The 15,439-nt window shown below is 34.6% G+C and overlaps 4 protein-coding genes and 1 non-coding gene across 5 annotated transcripts; 3 read left to right on the top strand and 2 right to left on the bottom strand.

The window, feature by feature from the left end:
• Positions 1 to 784: 784 nt before the first annotated feature.
• On the top strand, positions 785 to 1,638 carry LOC126667411 (E3 ubiquitin-protein ligase SINA-like 10). The gene is made up of 2 exons (XM_050360378.2): positions 785 to 871; positions 958 to 1,638. The coding sequence occupies exons 1-2, from the start codon at positions 785 to 787 to the stop codon at positions 1,636 to 1,638; spliced, it is 768 nt and encodes a 255-aa protein (XP_050216335.1).
• Positions 1,639 to 2,053: 415 nt separating this feature from the next.
• On the bottom strand, positions 2,054 to 3,649 carry LOC126669848 (uncharacterized). Its single transcript, XM_056104567.1, has 2 exons — positions 3,004 to 3,649; positions 2,054 to 2,816 (listed from the first exon to the last, which is right to left on the bottom strand). Exons 1-2 carry the CDS (start codon positions 3,062 to 3,064, stop codon positions 2,236 to 2,238), a joined length of 642 nt encoding a protein of 213 aa, XP_055960542.1. The 5' UTR covers positions 3,065 to 3,649; the 3' UTR covers positions 2,054 to 2,235.
• A 2,119-nt stretch (positions 3,650 to 5,768) lies between these two features.
• Positions 5,769 to 5,853, top strand: TRNAM-CAU (transfer RNA methionine (anticodon CAU)). Its single transcript is given in 2 exon segments — positions 5,769 to 5,806; positions 5,818 to 5,853. It is a non-coding gene; the product is annotated as a tRNA-Met (tRNA).
• A 678-nt stretch (positions 5,854 to 6,531) lies between these two features.
• On the bottom strand, positions 6,532 to 8,798 carry LOC126667006 (uncharacterized). The gene is made up of 5 exons (XM_050359950.2): positions 8,592 to 8,798; positions 8,342 to 8,462; positions 7,637 to 7,946; positions 6,958 to 7,077; positions 6,532 to 6,865 (listed from the first exon to the last, which is right to left on the bottom strand). The coding sequence occupies exons 1-5, from the start codon at positions 8,678 to 8,680 to the stop codon at positions 6,744 to 6,746; spliced, it is 762 nt and encodes a 253-aa protein (XP_050215907.1). The 5' UTR covers positions 8,681 to 8,798; the 3' UTR covers positions 6,532 to 6,743.
• Positions 8,799 to 10,277: 1,479 nt separating this feature from the next.
• On the top strand, positions 10,278 to 15,335 carry LOC126667073 (cellulose synthase-like protein D1). Its single transcript, XM_050360039.2, has 6 exons — positions 10,278 to 10,992; positions 11,214 to 11,643; positions 12,002 to 12,382; positions 13,048 to 13,423; positions 13,640 to 14,036; positions 14,157 to 15,335. Exons 1-6 carry the CDS (start codon positions 10,358 to 10,360, stop codon positions 15,106 to 15,108), a joined length of 3,171 nt encoding a protein of 1,056 aa, XP_050215996.1. The 5' UTR covers positions 10,278 to 10,357; the 3' UTR covers positions 15,109 to 15,335.
• Positions 15,336 to 15,439: the final 104 nt, after the last annotated feature.

The raw sequence follows: 15,439 nt of genomic DNA, 5'->3' as shown, positions 1-15,439 counted from the left end.
GGATCAGTGTAATTTTTTTGCCTGGCTAGAGAATGACATGCCTTACCAAATGTCGGTGGTCCGAAACTTGAAACTTGACCTCCATGTCATGACTGTTGAACTGGAGGAGGCCAAAAGTTTGCTTGCTGCTAAAAAGGACGAGTTCCAGGGATTGAAGGAGTCCCATGAAATGTACATAGACGAAAATCAGGGATTGAAGGAGTCCATTGAGATGTATCGCGATGAAAATGGAATCTTGTTTGAGGAAAGCGGTCTACTTTTTATGGAGATAGACATAATGAAGGGCCAGATCAAGGACATGGAGGTCAAGTATGCAGACTTGGAGAGGTCAACCAGGATCATGAAGTTTGGTTTTTGTGCTGCTTGTGCAGTTGCAGGATGCAGTGTAGGCTTGCATTGCATGAGGAAAAATTGAATAATTATTAACAGATGTAATGTTGTTTCGTTTAATGTAATGTTGCGTATTATTAATGAAAAAAACTTGACTTGTCTTATCATTAATTTTGTACAGTAATTATTAATTTACTACAGTAATTATTATAACTACTGACTTGTCTCATCATTAATTATGTTTACGAAACCCAACAAACCCATCCGTTGGTCATTAAGTATATACCCTTTGATTACCCCCATTAAGTACATCCACTGACTTGGGAAACAACACGATGGTTAGGTTGAATATGAAAAGACAAGTATCCAACTTATTTAAACAAGTTATCATGCTTAATTACAACCGACTTGCTTCTTACAAAGATCATTCTTCATATTAAAAGAAAACAAAGCTATGTCTGATAATATAGTTCGTTCATTTAATCTTGAAGTTATGGATTGCCCCATCTGCTGCGAACCGTTAATTCCTCCAATTATTCAGGTTTTTTACATTTCATTTATATGTTTTCATTTTTTGAATTTTTTGGTTAGTTTATTGTGTATCATATAACATTTTATTTTCTTCAGTGTGAGAATGGCCACACAACTTGCAGCACATGCTCTGTGAAGGTTAAAAATTGCCATTCTTGCACTTTGCCCATAGGATCAATGAGAAATCGGGCGATGGAAGCGGTCGTGGAGGCTGTTACAGTGTTTTGCCAGAACAAAATTTATGGATGCACTGAAAGCTTCAGTTACGACGGAAAGACAAAACACGAGAAGTACTGTTCCTTCGTACCGTGTTCATGCCCGCTTCCAGACTGCACCGTCAAAGGGTCGTCCAAAATGATTTATGGTCACTGCAAAGAGATGCATGCAGATTCTTTTATACCATTTCATTTTGGACGTAGATTTGGTGTTTCTCTGAACTTGGATGATAGGGGCTTACTTCTCCAAGAGGACACATCAGACACTGTGTTTGTTCTGAACAACACAACGTCTTCTTATGGGAATATTATAACTGTCTTTTGTCTGGGACCAATGTCAAACGGACGCTGCCCTTATGACATCGAAATAAAATTTACTGAATCCTCCGTTGACAGGTTTCATTCTTCTACGAAGAATTTTCAAGACACCAACAGTTACTACCGTTCGTTGACAGGGTTACTTATTGATAGCAGTGATCGTGATTTTTTTCCTGACGGGTTGGTAAAGATGGAGCTTTGTGTATGTCGATCATGGGAGCTTGGTTTGGAGGATGACATTTAATGACAAGGATGCTGCCCGAAGTCAAATTCTAGGTCTTGATGATGTATTAAGTTTTTGTGTCGTAACTTTGTTTAGAAAACTGAGAATATATAAGTTAGTTTTTTTGTAGTAACCTTTTCTCTTTGTTTAATATGTAAGACTTTTGATCAGTATGTGTTTTAACATCGTAATATACTAATTATTGTATGTTTCTTAACATATTATTTTTAGGGTCTTTACTTGATTACATAATACACGATCAAGGTCCTTGGTTGAACAAATAAATAAAGTTTAAGGTCCACAACTGAACACGGTCCTAAAGTCCAGGGTCCACGTATGATCGTTAAGTTTAGCTTCCTAAAAACCAAACCAACCAACACGTACAAACACAAATAATAAACGGGAATATCATAAGCAAACAAACAATAACGACCAATTCACAATAATAAACGGGAATATCATAAGCAAACAAACAATACTTCTCCAACATTTAATCAACCAGTGCAAAAATATAAATTCTCAGTATTAATACTAATTGCAAAATAAATATTAACCTAAAAGGTTACAACTGTTGAAGCATAACTTTGCACAAACAAGGTAACTCAAGTGTGTCAATCTTCAGTCTGAACCACCAGACTGCTGCTTCTCCAGGGGTTCATCAACAACTTCAGGTTCATCAACAACTTCACTTTGCAGCACCTCCACTGGTTCACCAGGACTTTCAATCTGCAGCACCTCCACTGGTTCACCGGGACCTTCAATCTGCAGCACCTGCACTGGTTCAGCCTCAGCAACAGCCTGCAGCTCCAATGCATCATCCCCATCTTCAAGTTCTTTCAACTCAAATAATGTTTGTCCAAATACAGGCCTTAGGTTGCACACGTCATCACAGCTTAACTTCCTAACATACACATCAACACTACCATCTTGTGCCCCAGCCAGTGCCATGTCCATGACATGGTCATCGTTTTCCATAGGAATTAATTCTTCAGTATACATGCCAGCCCGCCTCCAATAATACATTAGCAATCCCTGAACCTTCAATTCAAGTAACCACTTATCTAGACTATTTAATCCTATATCCTCAATATGAAATTTTCTGACAGCCACATCCTCATTAAAATAACCAAACCATTCAAAGTCTCCATTGTAGTTAAGAATAATTTCAAAGACCTCAAAAAAACGTTCTTCACTAGTAGCTGCGCAAACCAACAAATTTAAAAACAAACAAACAATTTTCAATTACTGAACAAGTAAAACCCAAACTGAAACAACATCAAATGACAAACTAGAAACAAAATACCCGCAAAAAACAACATCCCATAAAAAATCAACCCCAAAATTCAAAATAATAAAAAAAAATAACAGAGACCAGAAAAATCATACCTTTTCGTTTCTTCCCTTCTCTTTCTTCTTTTCCCAATTTCGTCGTTTTTTTGGATCCCATTTTCTGAAAATTAACAGAGACAGACAAGACAAAAATTTAAAAACACTTCGGTAAATGAAAGACAATGTTGAACAATGGAGGAAGAGTGGGGAAGAATGCGAGAAAAATGAGAAAGATTGAACGAAAAATGGGAAAGGAACTAACCCTAGGTCAGTGTCAGCGAAGAAACGAAAAAGCGGCAGTGAGGGGAAGAAGACGAAGCGTGGCGAAAATATTTGAAACGAAAATAGTGAAACGGAAGTGAGGGGAGCGAGTGGGGAAAAGGAAAAGTAGGAGAGAGAAAAAAATAAATTACCGCGGTTACTTTTCAGTTTTTTTTTTTTTTTTTTTTTTTAATAAAAAGTCAACTGACGCATTCTTACACAAGCAGCAGGTGTCAGACATGCATGCAGGGGGGACAGGCGCCGCCATTTGGTGTCCGGACGAGAAATTGGATGCCACGTCGACAGAAAACGAAAAAAACGGCGATATTTGGTCTTAGGGGGTTTTGTGAGCGCCGCCTCAAAGTTCAGGGAGTTTACTGCCCGTTTTTTTACTTCGGGGGGTTTAGCGCCCGCACCCCCAAAGTTGAGGTGCCATGGGTGATTATTAGCCGATTAAGTGTGTGAGAGTTATAGACCATTTCATGTCTTTATTTTGTGAAATGTGACAACAAAAGTACTTGAGAGTCTTAATCAAACCTTCGAGCATCTCTGATGATGAGCTAAGAAGCACGGAAACTTCGACAAAGTTGCGTTTCCCGTTTTGGAAACGTTTCGGAAACCGGAAACTCTTGAACGCCCGTACGAAACGTTTCGGACCGTTTCCGTAAATAATAAAAATTAAAAATTTATAAAAAAATTAAAATTATTACCCACAAATAAAAAAAATCCAACTAGTTACCTATAAATTTTACATTCGCATTGCCCACAATACATCAACTATACTTATTTGTGTTGAATTATATTATATTTTTTATATAGTTATAAAATTTTAAATATTTAGTATATTAAAATGAATTATTTTGTTAATTATCATAAATATTTAGATAATATTTTTATAAATATATCCCTATATTTTTATTATTTGCACGTTTTCCCCACGTTTCGTGTCCTTCAATTTGAAAAACTTTCGTTTCCCCGTGTCCGTTTCGTATCGTTTCCGTTTCCCGTTTCCGTTTCCGTGCTACCTAGATGATGAGTCTTAATCAAAACTTAGAGAATCTATAATGATACTCTCTTTTTTCATAAAATAAAGAGTATTTTAATTATAAAAATAAAATTTTGAATTTCAGTTTAACAGACTTTCTATGATATGTAAATATTAAATTTTTGAAGTTAGATATGCAAATACCATCAAATCAGAGCTGAAAATAGCATTAAATCAGATCTAGAAATAGCAATTTTTTTTCCAGTTTACAAATTTGTGAAGTTAATTTATTGTTTTTTTCTTCGAAAGGCCAAAAATTCCATTAATAATACTCCCTCCGTCCCGTAAAGATAGAAAAAGTACCACCTTTTTTTGTCCCATAAAAATAGAAAAAGTGGAGTTAGTTAAGTCAAAAATTATCAAAATACCCCTACATGTTTATCATAAAACATTAAATGCATATTTTGGAAAGATAAATGAATGAGTTGTAAGTGCTATAATTAGTAAAGTGGCTTTGGAAAATGTACATAACAAATTGATTATAAAGGGTAATTTAGACAAATTATTACAAATTACCTATAAATAACTACTTTCTTAATTCTTGTAAAATGGGTGCTTTTTCTATCTTTACGGGACGGAGGGAGTAATAAAAATTATAAGGATGAACGATTCTTAATCATCAGTCGTTCTTTTTTACTAGTATTTATGTAAACAACTTTTTTTATTACTCCTTGCGGTTCATAATATTTATCGCATTTAAAAATTATTTTGATCCATACTCCCTCCGGTCCATAATATTTGTCGCATTTGAAAAAAAATTTTGGTCCATAATATTTGTCATGTTATAATATCAAAAGAGCATTAATTACTATTTTTCTATGTTTACCCCCAATTAATTTATTGAAAGGATACAACAAACAAATGAAAATGGTAGTAATAAATGTAACCAAGTTTCAATGTAGGGTTAATTTAGTAAAAATGTTTATAAATTAAAACATATTAATTGTTTTCTTAGTTCTTGTGCCAAAGCCAAATGCGACAAATATTATGGACCGGAGGGAGTAATATTTATCACTTTAGAATGCCAAAAGAGCATTTATTGTTATTTTTTCAAATTTATCCCTAACCATAAATACCTTAGTAAGATTAGAAAAGACTAGTCAAACATAAAAATAGTGTAATTAATATAGATAATTACATAAAAGTACATACAAATCGAGACATATTTATTGCTTTTTTAATCCATATAAAATGACCAAATACGACAAATATTATGAACCGGAGGGATTATTAAACTCTCTAAATTAAAGAGTTTAACTATTCAAATAGTATATTGAAAATACTCTATAAATCAAGAGTTCCAATGCTTCAAACAATGAATCTCATTCATTAAAGCACATTTTCTTTTTCTTAGGAATTTTTGTTACACAAAATTAAAAGTTCCAATTTTGATATAAACATAGTGAGAATTCCTACAACGCTGGATTTAGAGTATCATTATTCAAATAAATCCATATTCCACTTAGATAAAAAGTTTGTGGTTTCAACATGCATCCAATTACACTTTTAACATCAAGGGGTGGTGGCGCAGTTGGCTAGCGCGTAGGTCTCATAGCTTCTGAGTTATCCTGAGGTCGAGAGTTCGAGCCTCTCTCACCCCATCAATATTTTTTTGATTTTTAGCTAAATACAGGGTTCGTTCAGTTCAAGCTATGTTCGAGCCTCTCTCACCACATCAACCTTTTTTTTAGCTAAATCAATTTCCTTAGCTCTAACAAAATTCCCCACAGAAATACTAATATTTTTAGGGCAGTAAACAAACTGAGACAAGCTTTTTGACATGTTAATTTCGCTATATGAATAAGGAATTTGTTCTGCTCAAGCTATGTTCGAGTTCCTAATGCTGAGGCCAAACTTGGTCCATTTAAATTTGATAATATTTATATTTACTTGTACAACTCGTGTTCACTCGTCTAGACACTAAACATGCCGTGCTCAAGCTTGTTTATTTAGATGTCAAACAACTCAACATCAAGTTCGTTCATTTGAGTGTTGAATGAGTCAAGCACAAGTTCAACTCGTTTAGCACTTATATGAACAATATGAACCATCTTGTTTAACATCTAATTAAACAAACACGAACTAATCTCGTTTAATCAACTAAAAACTTAATTTTAATTAAAATTGTATTGTTTCACTTATACAAATTAATTTACAAACTGTTAATCGAATATATATACGAGCCAACTCACAAGCTTGAGCTTGTTCGCGAGCAATGAATATAAACAAACAGACGCCACTAAGCTTAATCTCAATTTGCCTAAATAAATGAATACAGATTAGAACCCAAATTCATTCATTTAAACTAACGAACAAGCTCGAGCCGAGCACAGGGTCGTGAGATGAGAGTTTCAGCATATTGGTTCACTCATTGCCATAGATGACACTTAACAGAACAAATTGCTTGATAGTCAAGAAACCCTAAAAGAGTAAATTTTCTAAGAAGCAACATAGACTAGATACGTAAAACATACTGTCAAAGCAAGTAAAATTAATGCCAATCTATGACTCCAAATGTTGTAGAGCCCACTCCTTCCCAGACATCACCCAAGCCTACTTCTTCATCGTCAACACCTTCCATGTCACAATCCCACCAGCCGCTACCATTTCCATCTGCCAGCATCAAACAATAAGCAAGGTGTCTAATTAAAGATAAAGAAATGTCTACTTAAAAGAACTTCAATAGAAAATTCTAACATACTTACAGTGATTAAATGAGGGCCTTTGTTTTTTGTTGCCAACGAACCCCTCTCTCCTTCCTTTTCGCTTGACTTTTGAATCATCTCCTAGAACTAGTAAACGCCTTCCCGTATTGCCATTACAATCTAGGAAAATATAACATGCAAAGTTCATAAACCACTAGCATAAGAAGTTTTCGATAAATGATGCTAAAATCAAATAAACAAAGGGTCATCACGGTCTTGTGCATGTTAACTCACATTTAGTTATTTTAATCAACTAAAGACAATACTCTCTATTTTTAGGTCAATTAACCTCCAAATTTGGTTATAGGTGTCCCTGACTTCATTCATTTGGTAGAGTTAATAGACCTAAAAATACAAAGTAGTGTCTTTAATTGATTAAAATGGTCAAGTGAGTTAATTGACCTCACACACAAGTTCAAAGACCGCAATGACCCTTCGCTCAAAATCAAATAAACCATGATTACTTCTACTTTCGAAAAAACTGCATCAGTTTAAACAAAATAATAGTTTCAATGCCAAGCTTATAGTTCAGGCCATTATAGAGAAAATATCAGCTTACTCTATGCTTAAGTCCAAAAGAAGTGGTAAAATATCAATTAGAAGGAAGTGGAAGCATTCAATCCCTAAGCTAAAACTGTTAAAACAAACTTGCTAATTATTTGTACAGAATTTAAGATACCTTCAAATCGTTCCACCCTTTCGCTTGTTCTTACTTGCTCATTGTTTGAGTGTGGAGTTCCTATGTCACTAGCAGCAAACGAAATTGTACCCACTATTGTGTTAGAAGTTCCAGTTTCATCACCAGCACCGCCACCATTATCTATAACATGTCCTATTTCTGCACTAATTGGCTTGAATTTCTCAAATACCACTTGATCAACAACAGATTTTTTTCCTCTCTCTACTTTAGAATTCCCAATATGATTATCAATTGATCTTTCAGAGTCATCTTTACTACCCAAAGGTGACTTAAAAGGTGTTGACTTACCCTGTCAAGAATTATACCCTTCAACTTCAAAAGCCCCACATTGTAAATTACAACAAATCAAATCAAATACTTCAGGCCAAAAGAAAAAAAAATCAAATCCTTGCTGTTTTACAGGCTTTTAAATTTATTTTTATTTAAAAAAAAAAACATATACATGTGTGTAAATATAGAAAATTTTCCTTGCAATTCTCGTTATTCTTCCTAATTTTATATAAATTAGTGTGCAACCAAACAGAGGAAATCGTTAGAGTATCACTAATAAATAATTATTAAGGTTTCCATACAATTATCTTTAGATAAAATGAATAGGAAATGACTCTACTCTACTCTGCAGATATTTTCTTTCTCAAAATTTTCTAAGCAACCAAACAGAGAGTAACAAGGAACAAATGATACCTTAACAATTTTTTTAAGTACTGGATTCGTATGCAGCTTCTGATCAAGGAAATCAGACAGCGAAATGCTTGAATTCTTGTTTATTCCTTTATTTTCTGCCTCGTTCTTTGAATCTTTAGCCCTAATTTCTCACAAAAAATTAAACATAGTGAACAAAAAATTAACTGTAAGCATCGACTATTCAGTTAATTTTTTGTGGAAAAATTGCAAATAAACAACGAGAGTAAAATTTAAAAGTTAAATGGCTTACATAATTGACGGTGATTTAGAAAAGAAAGAGGAAGAAATTGAGCGTTGTCCAAAAACCCTAATTTCATTTTGCACTTGCTTCGATTTCATTTTCTTCTGCTATCTTCTATTAAGCGTCCATTTTAGCCCTTAATTTTTAAGCTTTTCGCGGCATAATTTTTTTAAAATTTTCCGTTTTCGTGTGTTTTTAAGGAAATTGTGAGAATTGATAAATAATTTGTCAATATTGTTCATTTCACCCCTTCAGTTTGATACACGAGATCAATGCTATTTAAATTTTGTGTTTTATGACAAAATAACCTACATTTTGTTAATTTTGGATCAATTGATTTACTAATACTAGTTACGCATTACGTGCTATGCACGTGGCTCGTAACGTAACTCCTCAATGAACATATTAATAAATTTATTATAATTATATCAATTTTTTATTTATAATTAATAGTAAAAGTAAATATAATATATTCGGTTATTAAATTTTTTTCCATGCTGAATTTATTCTTCTTTTGGTTTTATAATAACCATAATTAAATAATTAACTTAATTTTATTAATAATATCTTTAAAAATATAAGATGGAAATTTAATTTTATAGTTCAATCAAACTAAAAGATAGGTATTCCTATTAATTTGGAGGTTGGAGATAATTTAGCTACCTATTCTAATTAGAACTTTAATTACAATAATGATTAATTAAATAACTAATTAGTTAATGACTATAATACCTTTATTTAGTAGTAAACTGAAAATGATTATTCAGTAAATTTGCCTGTCCCCCCCTCCATCCGTGCTTTTATATATAGTATAGATGAGATTGATTTTGATTGTCAAGGGTGTAAACTGATCGAATATTCACAACGTGTGGTTTTTTATTGGTCAAACCATTTTCAAATCTAAATTTTATATTTTCTATCAATTACGATCAAATTTTTTAATTTTTATAATCATGTCTAATTTACAATTTTTTTTTGTAATTGTGACTAAAATTTTGAATTTTATTTCTTAAATTTAAACTTTTGCATTTTTTATCAATTACGACCAATTTTAATTTTTTTGTCTAACTTTTAAAAAGAGTTAATATAAACATTACCGCAACTGATAAAAAAACCAACGGTTTGAACTTAAAAAATGAAATTTAAAATTTTAGTCTAATTGCAAAAAAAAATCAACATAATAGTAAAAATTTAAATTTGGTCTTAATTAATAAAATACTCAAAAATTTAGACTTAAAAAATACCTAGGTCTTTTTTTTTTTTATCAAAAAACAGAAATTTGGACATTTTTAACATCTTGTGCTAGTTGGAGGGGCTAAATGGCCCTTTGTTGAATAATTTGTTTACTGAATTTTTTTTCTAATGAGAACTGATCTATAAAAAAATTGCATTAAGACAAAAATTAATGAAAAAAATGTATACAATATTAATTGATGGAGTGATTTTTTTTTTTGTATAGAGTATTTAAGAGACATTTTAATCAGTTTTTTTTGGTTTAATTAAGGCATCTGCATTCCGCCGTTTATAATTTTGACATCAAAAATCAAAGCCACCTAATCAATAATATAGAGAAGGGCTATGCTTAAAATAAGGGACTAAAATTAGGTGCAGCAGTAAAACTAAAAATAGTAACAATTTTTCACACCATTGAACCTATGAAACTCATTTCTGTTTCTCTTCTTCATGATACACAAAAATAATTCATAGCCATGATTTCTTCATTACAAGAAAATAATTTATTTTCTTGAACACAATACATAACATTTTTATTTAGCATGGCAACTTCGTCAAGGCCTAAAGAAAAATCTTTATCAACACAATCATCAACTGCAAGCAGACCACCGCAGGCCGTAAAATTCGCCCGTCGAACATCTAGTGGCCGGATTATGAGCTTGTCCCGCGACGACGATATAGACATGTCGAATGAATTTTCAAGTCAGAATGACTACATTAATTACACTGTTATGATGCCTCCTACTCCTGATAACCAGCCTGCAGGAACCTCGTCAGAAAATAAACCTGACGGGGCTACCTCGTATGGAGGAACGAGTCGGTTTGGCTCGGAGACGCCTTCTCAACGAATGAGTAGGAGGATCGGAGAGGACGAGGATAATTACGGAGGTGGTGGTAGTGATGCTGGTGGTGGTACGGGCTCGAAATTGGAGCGGAGAATGTCGATAATGAAATCGAATAACAAATCAATGTTGTTGAGGAGCCAAACGCAGGATTTTGATCATAATAGATGGTTGTTCGAGACGAAAGGAAAATACGGTGTCGGAAATGCGTATTGGTCGGAAGAAGATACTTACGGTCCTGACACAGGATTGAGCATGTCAGATTTTTTGGATAAGCCTTGGAAGCCACTTACAAGAAAGGTGAAGGTTTCTGCAGCTATTCTTAGCCCCTACAGGTACATAAACATAAATTCATACACTAAGTTGGATACATTAATAGAATTTTATCACTTCAATACTCGATTATATCGCACGGAATCTTCTTTTACTACTCCGAAACTTAATCTAGTCCTGAAATATTATCGTTTTCGTTTTTAGTGCAAAGTACAATAACCGTCAGAATCGAATACCGTAAAATTGAATGTTTTTTAATCTAACATAAGCTTTCAATGAACAGGATACTTGTGGCCATCCGTTTGGTAATTCTATGTCTTTTCTTGGCATGGCGAATTCAGAATCCTAACAGAGATGCAATGTGGCTATGGGGAATATCTCTAGTTTGTGAGATTTGGTTTGCATTTTCATGGTTACTTGATATCATGCCCAAGCTTAATCCCATCAACCGAGCAACTGATCTAGCTGCCCTCCATGACAAATTTGACAAGCCATCTCCAGCCAATCCAACAGCCAGGTCGGATCTTCCCGGCGTTGACGTCTTCGTTTCCACCGCTGACCCGGAAAAGGAACCGCCGCTGGTCACTGCTAACACCATTTTATCAATTCTTGCAGTTGATTTTCCGGTCGAAAAGGTGTCGGGTTATATTTCTGATGATGGTGGGGCTATACTTACTTTTGAGGCCATGGCTGAGGCTGTCAAATTCGCTGAGGTTTGCATACATTCTCCATTATTGACAAGTGCACACATATATAATCCTGACATGAAAATAATATAAACTTTTGCCATTTTTGTTAAGACTAAAACTTTTTAATTCTGTCAATTATAAAGTTTTAATCAGTGACTGTCATAGAAATAAAATTAATCAAAAGTACAAAGACAGAATATATTCTATTTGTACTGGAAGGCATCAAAGTCGAATTGAAAATAGAGCAATACTTAATTTATTAGATGAGGAAATCTTAACTATTATTGAAATAAAATGTTTCAAATCAGGCTAAATTAAAAGAAAAATGAATCATTAGAGGCTTATAATTCAAAGATTGTGTAACAAATGCATTTGTGGTCAGGTGTGGGTACCATTTTGTCGAAAACACAACATTGAGCCAAGGAATCCTGACAGTTACTTCAACCTGAAAACCGATCCTACCAAGAACAAGAAACGGCCTGATTTCGTCAAGGACCGCCGTTGGATCAAGAGAGAGTACGACGAGTTCAAGGTTAGGATCAATGGCCTCCCGGAAACTATTCGCAGGCGAAGTGACTCGTATAACAAAATGGAGGAGAGAAAAGAAAAATCAGTTGCTCGGGAGAAAAACGGAGGCACATTGCCGGTGGAAGGGGTTAATGTTCCGAAGGCTACTTGGATGGCTGACGGCACCCACTGGCCTGGAACATGGCTAAATCCTACGGCTGATCACTCAAAGGGAGATCATGCTGGCATCTTGCAGGTAGTTTTTAATATTGGCATGAGATATTTTTTGGTCTCTGCACTTGTTCTGTTTTTAGCTTTAAATTCCTTCACATTTATTAAGTCCTTAGTGACCAAAAAATGTTTGCAACATCAAGACTAAATTTTTGTAAAGTTAAAATAAAAAACGAATAAAAGACTTATTATAGTCGCACTAACATTGCATGAAATATGCGCACTTTATTTTTGTGACAGAGATACTTAATGTTTATAAAAATGTAAAAATTCAACGTTGACAAATAAAAATATAGGGATTTAGTATCAAATGTGGATAAATATAAGGACCAAAATATATGTTTTGCCTTTAGTTTTTATGCATTTGTGGTTATCGGATGATGATTCAGTATTTCAGTGCATGTGCTTGGGTTTTCTTCTATGTAGCGCGCAAACGAAAACATTGAAAAGAACACTAGAATGAATTTTTTTACAATAATAGGTAATATATAGAGAGAGAGAGTGTGTTTTGAGTTTCTGAAGTAGTTTTGAGAACGGAAATAAAATGCGAAAATGTAGAACTCGAGAAGTTTTCGTGCAGTATATGATTAGTTTTAACTCTGTGTGCACTGGATACTTTCTGATGTCTATACTATGCAACTTGTCAGATTCTGTTAACAACTCATGAAACCTGAAGCTATTACTATGCAGATAATGAGTAAAGTTCCAGAAAGTGATCCAGTTTTGGGTCAACCTAACGAGAAGACACTGGATTTCACAGGGATTGATACCAGAATACCAATGTTTGCATACGTGTCGCGAGAAAAGAGGCCAGGTTATGACCATAACAAGAAAGCTGGAGCCATGAATGCCATGGTTAGAGCTTCAGCAATATTGTCAAATGGACCATTTATACTCAATTTGGATTGTGATCATTACATCTATAATTGTCTTGCTTTGAGAGAAGGAATGTGTTTTATGATGGATCGAGGTGGTGATCGTATTTGCTACATTCAATTTCCGCAAAGATTTGAAGGGATTGATCCTTCTGATAGATATGCTAATCATAACTTTGTTTTCTTTGATGGTATTGCGAGCTTTAATCCTTTTCTTAAGTTTCTCTTCGACCTTTTACAGAGCTATATACTTTTTTTTTTAAAAAAAAAATTAATGTCGTTTTATTTGTTAGTATATTTTATAATAACAGAATTTTTATTTTATATGAACGGGAAGTTACTATAGCGATTCATGTAGAAAATTGCTTGTGTTCGCTGACCACGACTTTTTCGTTGCTGTGAAACAGGAAGTATGCGAGCACTTGATGGTCTTCAAGGTCCAGTATATGTCGGAACTGGGTGCATGTTTAGGAGATATGCACTCTACGGGTTCCTTCCTCCGAGGGCAAACGAGTATTCAGGAATGTTTGGACAAGAAAAGGCCAAAGCTCCACACATTCTGGCTCAATCAGACGATGACTCAGAAACGCAGCCCCTGACAATGCATCCTGACTTAAACCTGCCAAAGAAATTTGGGAGTTCAGTTATGTTCAACGAGTCCATAGCGGTAGCTGAGTACCAAGGACGGCCACTTGCTGATCATGTTTCTGTTAAGAACGGAAGGCCTCCTGGTGCATTGCTCATTCCCCGTCCTCCGCTTGATGCTCCCACCGTTGCAGACGCAGTTGCTGTTATCTCGTGCTGGTAATTGTGTCTCAAAACTTACATGACGTATTCTTGAAATGACTCGAATGTACAGATTATTTTCAGAAACTCCTTGAAAATATTTCTGACTTCGTCCCTTCTTTCTTGTATGGAGCACAGGTACGAGGACAAGACAGAGTGGGGGGAGAAGATAGGTTGGATTTACGGGTCAGTGACAGAAGATGTGGTGACAGGATACAGGATGCATAACCGAGGATGGCGGTCTGTATACTGCATAACCAAGAGAGACGCCTTCCGCGGAACAGCACCCATCAATCTCACAGATCGTCTTCACCAGGTTCTTAGATGGGCTACCGGTTCAGTTGAAATCTTTTTCTCTAAAAATAATGCATTTCTCGCAAGCAGGCGTCTCAAGTTCTTGCAGCGAATCGCTTATCTCAATGTCGGAATCTACCCTTTTACTTCCTTTTTCTTGGTGACTTACTGTTTCCTTCCAGCGCTTTCCCTCATCTCAGGACACTTCATTGTGTCAACACTAAATGTCGCTTTTCTTTCGTACCTACTCATCATTACGATAACGCTCATGCTCTTGTCGCTTCTCGAAGTAAAATGGTCCGGAATAGAGCTAGAAGCATGGTGGAGAAATGAGCAGTTTTGGGTAATTGGAGGGACTAGTGCTCACTTTGTTGCTGTGCTACAAGGGCTTCTAAAAGTAGTAGCTGGCATTGAAATTTCTTTCAAGTTAACCTCCAAGTCTGTAGGAGAAGACGTCGATGATGCTTACGCTGATCTCTTCATGGTTAAATGGACAAGTTTGTTTATAATGCCGCTAGCTATCATACTCTGCAATCTCATCGCCATTATTATCGGATTGTCGAGGACGATATATAGTGTTATACCGCAATGGAGTAAGCTAATCGGAGGATGCTTTTTTAGCTTCTGGGTATTGGCTCATATGTATCCTTTTGTTAAAGGGTTATTGGGGAGGAGAGGAAAAGTGCCAACAATTATATATGTTTGGTCAGGACTTCTGTCAATTACAGTATCTTTGCTCATGATATCAATTGATCCTCCTACTGGATCCTCAGTTTCTGCAGGTGGAAATCTTTAGATATAGTTTGCAATAACTAGGAACTCATGTTTATGTACTTCTAGATTTTTCTTTCTTTTAGGTTTTTGTTGTTTGGCTCCCAAAATATAAATAGCGAAACACTTGTCTATTAATTTAATTGTGATACCTTTACAAATATACTGCATAATCCTTCATGTAATCTTCAATAGAGAATATATGTAACACCAGATAACCTAAATGATGAGATTTTTCAATTATTGAACTAATTGATGAGCTTTGTGGTTAAATTTTCCAATATGTTTCATATTAATTGATACTCCGTCCAATTTAGGAAGTTACATTATCATATTCATAATGTTCCACTTAAAAA

This window comes from Mercurialis annua, linkage group LG2 (assembly GCF_937616625.2).
Source record: "Mercurialis annua linkage group LG2, ddMerAnnu1.2, whole genome shotgun sequence".
Lineage (NCBI taxonomy): Eukaryota > Viridiplantae > Streptophyta > Magnoliopsida > Malpighiales > Euphorbiaceae > Mercurialis > Mercurialis annua.
Note: the sequence above shows the minus strand (reverse complement) of the source record. Positions and strands in the feature narration are given on the sequence as shown.

Coding starts and splice junctions, on each gene's coding strand:
- LOC126667411 (XM_050360378.2), top strand. CDS start 785: ATGTCTGATAATATAGTTCGTTCATTTAATCTTGAAGTTATGGATTGC. Junction 872..957: donor TAATTCCTCCAATTATTCAG/GTTTTTTACATT, acceptor TATTTTCTTCAG/TGTGAGAATGGCCACACAAC.
- LOC126669848 (XM_056104567.1), bottom strand. CDS start 3,064: ATGGGATCCAAAAAAACGACGAAATTGGGAAAAGAAGAAAGAGAAGGG. Junction 2,817..3,003: donor AGAAGGGAAGAAACGAAAAG/GTATGATTTTTC, acceptor TGGTTTGCGCAG/CTACTAGTGAAGAACGTTTT.
- LOC126667006 (XM_050359950.2), bottom strand. CDS start 8,680: ATGAAATCGAAGCAAGTGCAAAATGAAATTAGGGTTTTTGGACAACGC. Junction 7,947..8,341: donor TACTTAAAAAAATTGTTAAG/GTATCATTTGTT, acceptor AATTCTTGACAG/GGTAAGTCAACACCTTTTAA. Junction 7,078..7,636: donor AAGGGTGGAACGATTTGAAG/GTATCTTAAATT, acceptor ATATTTTCCTAG/ATTGTAATGGCAATACGGGA.
- LOC126667073 (XM_050360039.2), top strand. CDS start 10,358: ATGGCAACTTCGTCAAGGCCTAAAGAAAAATCTTTATCAACACAATCA. Junction 10,993..11,213: donor GCTATTCTTAGCCCCTACAG/GTACATAAACAT, acceptor TTCAATGAACAG/GATACTTGTGGCCATCCGTT. Junction 12,383..13,047: donor ATCATGCTGGCATCTTGCAG/GTAGTTTTTAAT, acceptor ATTACTATGCAG/ATAATGAGTAAAGTTCCAGA.